The sequence below is a fragment of the Panulirus ornatus genome, chromosome 14 (assembly GCF_036320965.1).
Source record: "Panulirus ornatus isolate Po-2019 chromosome 14, ASM3632096v1, whole genome shotgun sequence".
In the NCBI taxonomy this organism is placed as follows: domain Eukaryota; kingdom Metazoa; phylum Arthropoda; class Malacostraca; order Decapoda; family Palinuridae; genus Panulirus; species Panulirus ornatus.
In genome coordinates this window covers 47,504,705-47,517,108 of record NC_092237.1, presented here as the reverse complement: position 1 = coordinate 47,517,108, position 12,404 = coordinate 47,504,705, and the positions used below count along the sequence as shown (strand labels likewise).

Sequence of the window (12,404 nt, the reverse complement as noted above, 5' to 3'; positions counted from 1 at the left end):
AGATTGTCTGACATTATTTCTCCGGGGTCTGCCGCACTGCTATTTCGAAGTAGTTTCCCTTTTTCGTCTGGCATTCTTAGTGCTCTCTCTCTCTCTCTCTCTCTCTCTCTCTCTCTCTCTCTCTCTCTCTCTCATCCTCCATATCAGAACAGTCGGAATTTTTCACCGTTACAAATCATGTTAATTTCCACTGGCCCACCAATAACTTGTTTACGTCTGTTTGTACTTTCACAGGAACTTACATTGATTAAACGCCCTCAGTGAACACTGGTTACACCTTGCAGTGGGTGATACGAGATTGTGGGATGTGTAAGATGCCAGGATGAAAAACAGTAGAGGTGAAATTATAGTTCCTTGGGAACTGAGGTTTATGTACCCTGGAGGCATTGTAAATATAACCTGACCGACAGTAACATTAATCGAGAAGTTATCTATCCATCTTTCCAGTCTTCCTGTTATTTCCATCTTATGTATGTGATGCACTGTGACATCATAGTCACATTTCTCACAGGATCATACGTTCTCTATATATCAGATCAATGTGTTTTTGTCTTCCAGTTCCTCTACAGTTTTATCGTTAATGATCAAGGTTGTGCGGGTGCTTGATATCATACTTGGATCATCTTTCAAAACGTTGATGATGAGTGACGTCAGCGTTATGGGTCGATGATTATTTGGTATTGCTCTGTGTCCTCCAGTAGAGGATGGGGCTGTAGGAACAGGTCTCATACTTCCCGGGATTGTGTCTGATTCTTGGTTTAGTCTCCAGAGGGTCAGTGCTCGTGCTGATGGTCTTTTGAATGTGTTGAGTAAGACAAAGTTCCAAGGGTCTGCTACTCGTAGAGTAGAATGCATTGGGTGTGTTAAAGGCTGGTTCTCTGGTCGTCCTGCAGCGTTGTACTGGTCTGTTTTTGTGTAACACTGGAATGGCAACGGGTAAAGGAGTCGTTTGGATCATTTGTCTTAAGCTGATTTGTGGCTCAGTACTTTACACATGCCCTTAGTCCATATATGTGGCATGTAATGAACCAACTCTTTAACAAATTAAGTATAACCATCGTTCCACTGGGGTCTGACAAAGACCCTTTGTTAACTCTGTAATCTGTTTGCACTACCGCTCACAGGATGAGCCCTGGGTACAAAGAAAGTAACCGCTGACACCGGCACACATCCATCACTGATGCCTGCTTCTTCCTGCTGGACCTCGTGTGGTGTTCTGAGCTCATGGTGCGAGTCGCCCAGTACGACAGGTATGCTTCTGGCAGCTCACTAAGCCATGGCTTCTTCAGGAGTGCAGCACCTTACTGTCTCGTATACAGGAACTCTCTCTCTCTCTCTCTCTCTCTCTCTCTCTCTCTCTCTCTCTCTCTCTCTCTCTCTCTCTCTCTCTCTCTCTCTCACGATCTACATGGACCTTAACGCGGTGGTTGGGTTGGGTTGGAGCAAGGATGGCTTGAGCTATGGTATGGCAGTGGGGATTTTCTTCTCCCTGGCACGTAGGTTCAACCATGCTGCAAAGGTCAAACTTGAGTTCTCACACCAACACATGTAGGCTATTATTTTTTTTCTCTCCTCCTGTACTTTTGTTTTTCCCATCATGGTCTATCCAGACTGGAACTGGCCATTTGTTTGAGTTCAAATGAATTTCTCAGATAGAATATTCCAGTCTGTATTAAGAACGATGAATAGCCTTAGATGGTGAATTTTATAATCCAGTCCAATCTCACTCGGTCTCGCACGGACATCCCCCCACAGTTGTCTTTGGTTTACGCCCGTTGTATCTTGGGAGAACTGCTGCCGTCAGACATAGTGCACACTCTGGTGTTGTGCTGCTACTGCGAAGTGATGCATCATTATACCGCAAAGACCTCAGTGTTTACTGCCTCCAGTTTTGTTCACTTTATGTCATGGCTGGATTTCATGAATTCACATGGACAGGGGCGAGTGTTACCGTGGTGGTATTAACACCCATACTTTAACACCCATACTTGCTAGGTTGGGATCAAAGTTAAGTGTATTGGAGGTGATGAAGTTATCATGAAGCTGGCATTATTTGTGAGGAGCAGATCTAGCGTATACATAAACTTTCTATTTGTTTCACACGGTTTAAATAGTTCCCTTTTGTACAGCTGGTCATTACCACACCTTGCATGTGGCAGCTTGAAGATCCCTGGGAAGGTTACGTTTGCAACTAGTTTACGTAAATTGCTGCGACGGGTAGGATTCTGTATGTCTTACGGTTGATGGATTCATGTGGTTTAGCAGCTAATGACGACCACGTTCAGGGTTTCCAGACTTGGCAGCCAGTACTTCTGCTGCTGCATCAGTCGTGGAACTTGTTATTCAGATGTTACAACAGATTATTTTTCGCCTATCCCAGATCCTTCACAAGTTTCTCTCCTTCCTTGCCACGTTTGTACGAGTCGCAATCCCGGACGTAACCCCTGCTGGCTTTCCAGGGTTTGATGTGAGTTTCTATGATGGTTATAGATATGGAAATTGACGTGTTAAACCGCTCACTAAATCTGTTTTGTTAGTATTGTGTGATTTACGTCCCTGTATGTTGGCTTATATTAAGGATTTAACATTTCTTGACTCCGTATTGTTTGGGGATTTATTTGTATATTTTGTTATTTATTTTTTATTCTGGCGAGTTTTTCGCGACTGTTTTCAGTTGCAATTGTCTTAGTTGTTCGGTCCTTATCGCCCCTGGAGGCGTTTATCAGATCGTGTATCATTTGTCCATGGTAACTTGGGTCATGTCTTCCTCAGACAGCTCCTCTGTCATCCTTTGTTTCCATATTCGAAGCAAAGATATGTCTTTGCTTGCTTGGCCTCCTGCACCTGTTGGTTGTGTTGAAGCAAAGATCTGTCTTTGCTTGCTTGGCCTCCTGCACCTGTTGGTTGTGTTGAAGCAAAGATATGTCTTTGCTTGCTTGGCCTCCTGCACTTGTTGGTTGTGTTGAAGCAAAGATCTGTCTTTGCTTGCTTGGCCTCCTGCACCTGTTGGTTGTGTTGAAGCAAAGATCTGTCTTTGCTTGCTTGGCCTCCTGCACCTGTTGGTTGTGTTGAAGCAAAGATCTGTCTTTGCTTGCTTGGCCTCCTGCACCTGTTGGTTATGTTCAAGTGTATCATATCAATCTCGAGGGATTTGTTGTAATGTCTTGCATTGTGGTGTACCAGACAGTATTGGTTAACTCAACTGTTTTTCTCTTCTTCCAGTAGAGATATACACATTTTGTTATCTGTCATGTCCATGTTATGTGTATCTGTTCATGGGGTTATGTAGTGGCTGCTGGCCACTGACAGCCTTGTGATAAAGACTGATACACATATCTCTGCAGTGGGATGATGTATATAAGTCTTGATCCGTTCCTCAGAATGAGAGGAGGATTGTATATCCTGCCACCTTTTATTCGTCTGTTGGGTTCTTGTGGGTTAAACCTCTTGGGGGAATAGATGGAAAGAAACCTTGTCAGAAATGTTGCGACAACTTAATGTTGAGAACATGATACTAGACATTCTGAGATTGTTTTCATTTTTTGCAGCTAGTCGCCCAGACGTACGACCTAAAGACTGTTTAACGTACGACCTGAAGACTGTTTAACGTACGACCTGAAGACTGTTTAACGTACGACCTGAAGACTGTTTAACGTAAGACCTGAAGACTGGTTAACGTACGACCTGTAGACTGTTTAACGTACGACCTGAAGGCTGTTTAACGTACGACCTGAAGGCTGTTTACCGTACGACCTGTAGACTATTTAACGTACGACCTAGAGACTGTTTAACGTACGACCTGAAGGCTGTTTAACGTACGACCTGACGGCTGTTTAACGTACGACCTGAAGACTGTTTAACGTACGACCTGTAGACTGTTTAACGTACGACCTGAAGGCTGTTTAACGTACGACCTGAAGGCTGTTTAACGTACGACCTGAAGGCTGTTTAACGTACGACTTGTAGACTGTTTAACGTGCGACCTGAAGGCTGTTTAACGTACGACCTGAAGGCTGTTTAACGTACGACTTGTAGACTGTTTAACGTACGACCTGAAGGTTGTTTAACGTACGACTTGTAGACTGTTTAGCGTACGACCTGAAGGCTGTTTAACGTACGACCTGAAGGCTGTTTAACGTACGACCTGTTGACTGTTTAATGTACGACCTGAAGACTAATGTATGTAAAGAAGCAAATGTAATGAACCATGTTTGTACCAGTTTGTATAATGAGTATCACCCGGCTGTAGTGGTCTGACTATGATCCTTTGTGACCCCTGTAATCCTTTTGCGCTACCGCTCACAGGATGAGCATGGGTGTAACAGTAAATTAAATGCTCTTACCAGCATAAATCAATTAAAGTCACGTGCACGTTGAACTCCTTTTTGGGAATCCGCGTCTCGTTTTCTGTTATGATGGGAATGTTTTGGTAGAAGGTTGTGGAGGCGTGTGATCCCGCGCCTCTTAAGCTTCCCTCGCTATGTTTTTTCTTTGTTTAGTTTTAAAAATGTGAATAGTTGGTATTTGAGTTTCCTCCCGAAGAATTAAAAGTTATATTGGTAAAAAGAATTTTTGTCTTACGGCACTGTTCATATTCACATGCCGCATCACTGGCAGACTAACCACGGCCGTACAGCACTGCTGGGGCGCTCTCCTGTCGAGGTATGTCATTCTCACATCCATCCGAACATGTCCGGCAGCGTCTTCGTTGGCCTTATCTATCTGCGTCATTCCCGCGTCCGGCACCACTGAGAAGGCTGGACCTGTGTGCTGGTTAGTCTTGGCTTGGTTAGTGGAGAGGACGTTGTGTGATCCGCTGGCACTGGATAGGGGGAACTTTTCTCTGTTAATTGTTAGGCTGTGAGGGATTCAGTACGCGAGAGGAATTGTCGGAATGTGTGTGTGTGTGTGTTAACGTGGGTGACGAGGAAGGTGGGTGAGCGTGGGAGAGCTAGCGTGCGGGAGAGTGGTCGGGTTTTGTGGTAGAGAGAGCCAAGGAGTGAGGGATGGAGGGCATTAATGGTGGAGTGAGGGAGGTAGAGAGGGAGAAGTTGGAGTCCTTGGATACCACGTGCACACTGTAAGGTGATGGTGGCCCTTAATGATAACAGTGGCTGAAACTAGCACCTTTATCTGCGAGTATGACCGATACTTGGCCGGTGAGAAACACTCGACATCTGCCCCGTTGTGCCTACCTGTGGGTTGCTTGCTGTGGACAACTTACACAGGACTAAGATTAAGTCCCAAACCTTCCGACTCTGTACGTGGGACTGTACTTTTCTGAGCTTTGCACGTGCAGTGAAAATTAGCCATGTATTAAGCTCTCATTATGTTCTACTGTGTTTACTGTGGTATGTAAGGGGGGTGTTCATGATTCCCGTCGATAATACGTCGTTCTTTGTTCGAGTTATGAGAGAGTCACTGGGAGAAGGTGAAAATGTAACCTGAGGTTGGGCGTCCACCGAGTCCTTGATCTTTCACTCCCGAGCAGACTTGGGGTTTTCTCCAAAGCCATTGTTTGGCTGGAATTGATCTGGTGCCTGTGGTTTTCAGAGGCCAGCCTTACAACAGAATACCGGAGAAATGGATGGTGAGGAGGAGGTGTGCCACAGAGGCTGCTCCAGTGCAGAAAATCCTGTCACAGTGTCATCCACCCAGCCCTCGGGGGAGACCGTTGGTGGCTACGGATGTGCTGGGGGAGCTTGTGACGGGGCGAGTGCTGGGGGAGCTTGTGACGGGGCGAGTGCAGGGGGATGTTTGTGCCGTGACGGTGGAGGGCATGAGAGTGACGAGGATAGCACCACGACCGAGGCGTATCCTGACACCGACGATGAGCTTCTGGAGGGGAGCAGGCTGAGGGACTGCGGGAGCACTGATGATCTCCTGGCGCTCTTCTCCCAACGACTCCAGCTGGAGGAGGGGGACGAACCCTCCCCGCCACAGACCCCGGCTCTATCCACCATAGAGGACAACGCTGGACGGGTTAGGAGGGCGCATGCTTTCCGTGGGCACCGCCAATTGTGCCCGCCCTCCGGTGGGAGAAAAGCTGACGAAGAAACGAGGTACAGTGTCCCGTGGTCATTTCGTTGTTTCCCAGGGAACGATGCACCAGATGGGACCTAGAAAGCTACTGTAATGATCATAAATGAAATAATGAAATATTTATGGTAAAGATAACCCAATATTTGTGCTCTTAGATAGAGTATTGTTACCAGTGTATGGATCATATGTGGGAAGACGGTTGTGTCAGGAGAGCAAGGAAACATGTTTAAGTTTAGCATATACAGAAAACCTACCAATGTATGCTCATATATCCATCATTACTCATCTCAGCATGACAGGTGAAATATCATCATTTCAATCTATGTTCCGTAGGGCATTACGTATTTGCAGTCCAGAGTTTATTGATGATGAGTTTGAGAAGATATATTCTATTGGATGTAAGTTAAAGTACCCTAGATCTTTCATTGATAAATCCCTTAAGTTAGCAAAGAAATCATTTTATAGAGTTGAGCCCAAACCTCCCATTGGCATCAAGAATCTTTTAGTTCTCCCTTTTAATAATAATTTCACGTTACTTCCCATGTTGCTTAAATCCTTTCATGTAGATGTTGCCTTCAGCAACAATAATACTGTAAAGAATATCTTGATCAGGAATTCACCAGAAAATTCTCTTGGTTGCATCTATAAAGTGCCATGTGGAAATTGTGATAAATTTTATGTTGGGCAGACTGGTAAGGATCTTTCTGTTGGACTTAAGGAACATAAATATAATATAAGAACGGGACAAGAATCAAATGCCTTGTTTAATCACGTTAAAAACTATGATCATTGTATTGACTGGAGTAATGCCATCTCAGTGATTAGCTCTAACTCTATTACCACGAGAAATATCGTTGAATCTTCTATTATTAAAGACACAAAGAATTATAATCTTGATATTAGTGATGGCCTATACAAATTAGAAAACTTTATTGTTGATGAAATTTGTAAAATGATAAATTTATGAACGCTCGTTGTATGTCTTGGACAATCGCATGTTTACAAAATGGCGTCCTAGCTTGGTCTCTTCGATGTATATCAACTGACGTATATTTCTCTCTTGTGTCTCCCCTGATGATGTGATTATTACACGAAAGTACACTTGGGAACTTATCGAGTTTCATTTTCCCCGTGGACTCGTACACTACAGCCAAAACATTTTAAATACACTAGCCAATATGAGAGGTTATCCTTGGGGATAGGGGAGAAAGAATACTTCCCACGTATTCCCTGCGTGTCGTAGAAGGCGACTAAAAGGGGAGGGAGCGGGGGGCTGGAAATCCTCCCCTCTCGTTATTTTTTTAATTTTCCAAAAGAAGGAACAGAGAAGGGGGCCAGGTGAGGATATTCCCTCAAAGACCCAGTCCTCTGTTTTTAACGCTACCTCGCTAACGCGGGAAATGGCGAATAGTTTGAAAGAAAAAGAATATATATATATATATATATATATATATATATATATATATATATATATATATATATATATATATATATATATGTATATATATATATATATATATATATATATATATATATATATATATATATATATATATATATATATATATATCCCAGGTGGAGGGAACGAGGAGAAGTGGGAGACCAAATTGGAGGTGAAAAGATGGAGTGAAAAAGATTTTGAGTGATCGGGGCCTGAACATGCTGGAGGGTGAAAGGCGGGCAAGGAATAGAGTGAATTGGATCGATGTGGTATACCGGGGTCGACGTGCTGTCAGTAGATTGAATCAGGGCATGTGAAGCGTCTGGGGTAAACCATGGAAAGTTCTGTGGGGCCTGGATGTGGAAAGGGAGCTGTGGTTTCGGGCATTATTACATGACAGCTAGAGACTGAGTGTGAACCAATAGGGCCTTTGTTGTCTTTTCTTAGCGCTACCTCGCACACATGAGGGGGGAGGGGATGCTATTCCATTTGTGGCGAGGTGGCGATGGGAATGAATAAAGGCAGACAGTATGAATTATGTACATGTGTATATATGTATATGTCTGTGTGTGTATATATATGTGTACATTGGGATGTATAGTTATGTATATATGCGTGTGGGGACGTGTATGTATATACATGTGTATGTGGGCTGGTTGGGCCATTCTTTCGTCTGTTTCCCTGCGCTACCTCGCTAACGCGGGAGACAGCGACAAAGCAAAATAAATAAATAGATATATGATTAATTAGATGGCCTTGATTAGGACCTCATTTGCCCATGGCATTTCAGCAAAAAATGAGAGGACTGGCTACCGTCTGACGTAGGCTGTACGTTAGTGTAGTATAGGATGGGTGATGACGTGGGCGGCCAGCGCCTCGCCCTGCGGCATTCTTGCTACCTCTCCCTCCTTTTCCTCGCCCTCCAGCTCCACCCAAGTGCCACTTTAAGCTATGAAATTTTGATCGGCACTTGAGCGTGTGAGCCCGGGAGCAGCACTTAAGAATACAGTGGTCTTAGTGGGAAGAGACGACGGTCAGTTCGATTTGTTGGTGAGACAAGGTGGCTAGGATATACATAAGAGTAGATACAGTAGGTGACGAGATATCTAGGCTATACACAAGAGAAAATACAGTAGGCGACGAGGTGGCTAGGCTATACACGTGAAGATACAGTAGGTGGCTAGGCTATACACAAGAGAAAATACAGTAGGCGACCAGGTGGCTAGGCTATACACAAGAGAAGATACAGTAAGTGGCTAGGCTATACACAAGAGAAGATACTGTAGGTGACGAGGTGGCTAGGCTTTACATAAGCAAAGATACAGTAGGTGACGAGATATAGCCACGGAGTCAGAAGGAAGGCGTATAGCAGGGGAGAGAGATGGAGGGGGAGTGGAGGCACAGCAGGATATGATGAGAGAAATTCTTGTAACCTGATAGTGGGAGGGAGACAACCAGTGTTGCAGAAGGTGGTGGTTTGAAGATGGTTGGAGGAGGAGGAGGAGAGTGTTGCAGCGGGGGAAGTGTTGTATCATTGCAGTATTCATGAATGTTTGTGCTGGGAGGTCCTTTTGCAGTAGTATAGGAGATGAACTCTGTATGCACTGCATAGGTTGGGAGGTTCATTTTTCAGTGGTGTTAGAAGGTATCCCCCTTCCCCCTCGAGTGCATGATGGAGAGGTCTATTTTCATTGGTACATGACGTGTTGGAGAGGTTCGATTTCACTGGCATTGGAAACGGACCTTTATATTGGCTTAGTATTATTGGCACAAGAAATGGACCTTCTGCCTGTTTCGTGTTATGCTGGGAAGGGTCAGTTAACTTGTACAGAGAATGGGTCTTCTGTTTAGCAGGTTTAGTTTCATTGGAAACGGAAATGAACCTTCCTGATGTATGATATGCTGGGGAGGTTCGGGTTCAGTGGTACTGGAAATAGTTCCCCAGTGGAGAGTATACTTAGTATATTATGGTATGACTCTGCTTTTATTGCACAGCTGCTACACCCCATGCATGTCACATCACGTCATATACTCATTACGTGTCTTACAAAATAAAGGCACAGATCATGGTATAGATATTATACTTGCTTTGGCAAATTTGAATTATTAAGGAGGGATGCATCTTCATCATGATGATGATGCCGTCACCAGGGCGGTGGTGTGTGCCGACACCACTGGTGAATCAGCCTTGCCAGACGGTACAGCGTGATGAAGGCCTGGTGAAGCCTCCCTCAACAACCTTTTGGTTTGTTACCTCCGCCACGCTGACCTCTGTCCCCGAGTCCACCTGGCGTAGAGCCGCGTCGGTTTCAGCCTTGATGGGTAATGTTAGAGCTAAGGTGATACTGATGGTTAGGTTCCTGTATTGGCCTATGTCATCTACAGTGGTAAATAAACTCATTAAGTCGCTGTCTGGACTGGCGGAAGCTGAGATATGTTTTCTCACGACCATCATACCAGCACAACAGTCCCATGTAACATATCTACTACCGCTGTCTGATATCATCCTTGCCGGTTCACCCCCGGTATCCACGACTTCAGAAATTCACGGCTGACTATATTTTCCACACCCTTCATGTGTGCGTGTAGTGCTGCTAGGTCCACCTTGATGCTTTGCCCAGTGGAGGCAACTCCTCGGTCACCGCCAGCCTGACATGCATTATACTGTTATCTGATGATATTTCATATTATTATCATCATTATGACAGTCACTGTACTACCATCATCAGTATGAGGAACAAGAGCAGAAGCATCAACTCCGTCCTGGCCACACCGTCATTACCGTCGACATCATCACCTTCACCGGCCGCTCTCCTCACCAGTCATTACCTCTCACCAGCAGGAGGAGGAGTCCTGGCACCGTCCTGGGTGGAGTATGAAGCACGCCATCACAACACTTCCCAGTCCTCTGCCCCCGTAGCACACTATCATGACGCAGTTAAAGATTGTCTGGGATGTTAGGATGGCGCAGGACGGTGGGTAGTCCGGACCGGATCTTATACTGTAAACCAACTGGCTTCACGGTGGGGAAGGCTGTAAACAACGTAGGCTGTATGTAGGCCACCAGAGGCATCATGACCATCCTGGCAGGGAGGTGAAGAAGGGCTCGCGATCCCGTTAGTAACGGGCATACGTTGCCCAGATATACTCCCGTTTGTCCTTCCCGTTACACGATTGACCTGGAAGATGTTATATTTATATATGTTGTCGTCAAAATATTTTACATAATTTCAGTGTATATATATAGCAACATTATCACCGCAATCACTGACGCTCCTTCGTCAACGTACATGTACCGTAAGACACAACCACCAAGTGTGGCGCACAGTAAAGACCATCCAGACTTACCGCATTGATGCAGCCCCTCTCATGAAGCACATGTAACCCACTCCATTAGAAACACCTTGACCAAAGAACACACAAACATGCTCGTGAGACACTGCTCCAACATCAGTCACAAATCAGTCTTACTCCTTAACAGTAAAGTTGTGGAAAACCAACACAGATCCATCCACAAACAACAACCCACCCACCTTCGCTCCCAACTGATACAAATAGTGCAATCAGAACCTGAAGAACTCTCCTGCAATCGGCCTCGACAACACATCAAATCTATACGTAAAACACTGTGGCCCAGGTGCGATCCAAGCCCTTACAGACGTCTTCAGTCTCTGTAGCACAGTTCCAGCATCGTGCACTCAAGGCTATACTGATCATAGAACTGATGGGTGGTCAAGTGACAGGTGTAGCGAGGGAGTCCTGCTGGCGCTGGTGGTCTGGTGTGGTGTGGTGTAAGGTTGCTTCATGGTTTAACGTCACCTGTTATCACGTGATGTATGTAGTGAGATGGCGTCATCAGAGGAGCAAGAACTTTATTGATGATATGAAATATTTGTGGCTTTGCTCTGCTGATAGATTTCAACCCCTTTAAGTCGACGCTACGACCTGTCGGTACTTTGAGGACCTTGTCCTCTGACCTGACTTGAGGGTCCGATCAGAGACGAAACCTTCATGGGTCTTAGTGTGTGTGTGTGTGTGTGTGTGTGTGTGTGTGTGTGTGTGTGGTTACATTTACATTTTGCCCAAATAGAAATTAAAAATATTTGTGTTACAGGGAGACACAGCACCCAGTGTTTCCTCCTGCTCTCCGATTGAATGTGAGCCTCGTACCCTCACGACGCCCCTCCATACTTTCCAGCCACTCACACATGGTATCTCCTTCCGCAGGAAGAAGGCTCGAGGACGACATGTACAGAGGAATGACAGCGTCGAGTCGGACGAGGACATACCCTCGCTCCTCCGCTCGCTCTCCTCGGACCACGAGGACGACGCCCGCGACGAACCTCTTGGTCTGTCAGGTAAGCCACTCTCTCACAAGGCATCCAACATTGACTTCCTTGAGTCATATGATAACCTTCAGCAGATAAGATGTGTGTGTGAGTGTGTGTGTGTGTGTGTGTGTGTGTATTGACTCTACAGTGGCCTTGGTGATCATAGTGACCTTGCAACACTTGCCTCCTCACGTACCCTTAACTTGGTAGTGGCAGGAGAACTGGGTAATACTGGCGGTGTTGTAATGGACATGGCAACTCAGGTCGTCAGCTTGGTTTATGAGTGTTTACCTCCCACCACAACACGAGGAAACGAGTCTCTTGGCCAGGTAGAACCCCCTCGTTTCCTGCCACTTACGTGGTTCCTCCAGTTAGCTTTTAAAAGCTATTGATTTTCCTCATGTACAGGAGGAAGGCTAGTGTTACATGTATTGTTTAGTGTAGTGACGCTTTCTGGTTTAGTGGAAGTGTATAGCACACAGGTGAGGTGGGCTGGAAGATGTGATGTATTATACCGGTGGTCTGACGTGGCTCCCTGGCTTGGGGGAGTGACACGACTCAACTGTCATTGTCCCACGGGAAGTTTGTGA

The 12,404-nt window shown here is 45.4% G+C and overlaps 1 protein-coding gene across 1 annotated transcript in view; it reads left to right on the top strand.

Moving 5' to 3' along the window:
* Positions 1 to 3,781: 3,781 nt before the first annotated feature.
* Positions 3,782 to 12,404, top strand: part of LOC139753378 (breakpoint cluster region protein-like) — a 357,006-nt gene continuing 348,383 nt past the window's right edge. Inside the window, exons 1-2 of the mRNA XM_071669804.1 lie at positions 3,782 to 6,062; positions 11,711 to 11,841. Coding sequence (XP_071525905.1) covers positions 5,584 to 6,062; positions 11,711 to 11,841 — 610 coding nt within the window. The 5' untranslated portion in view covers positions 3,782 to 5,583. The remainder of the gene's footprint in view (positions 6,063 to 11,710; positions 11,842 to 12,404) is intronic.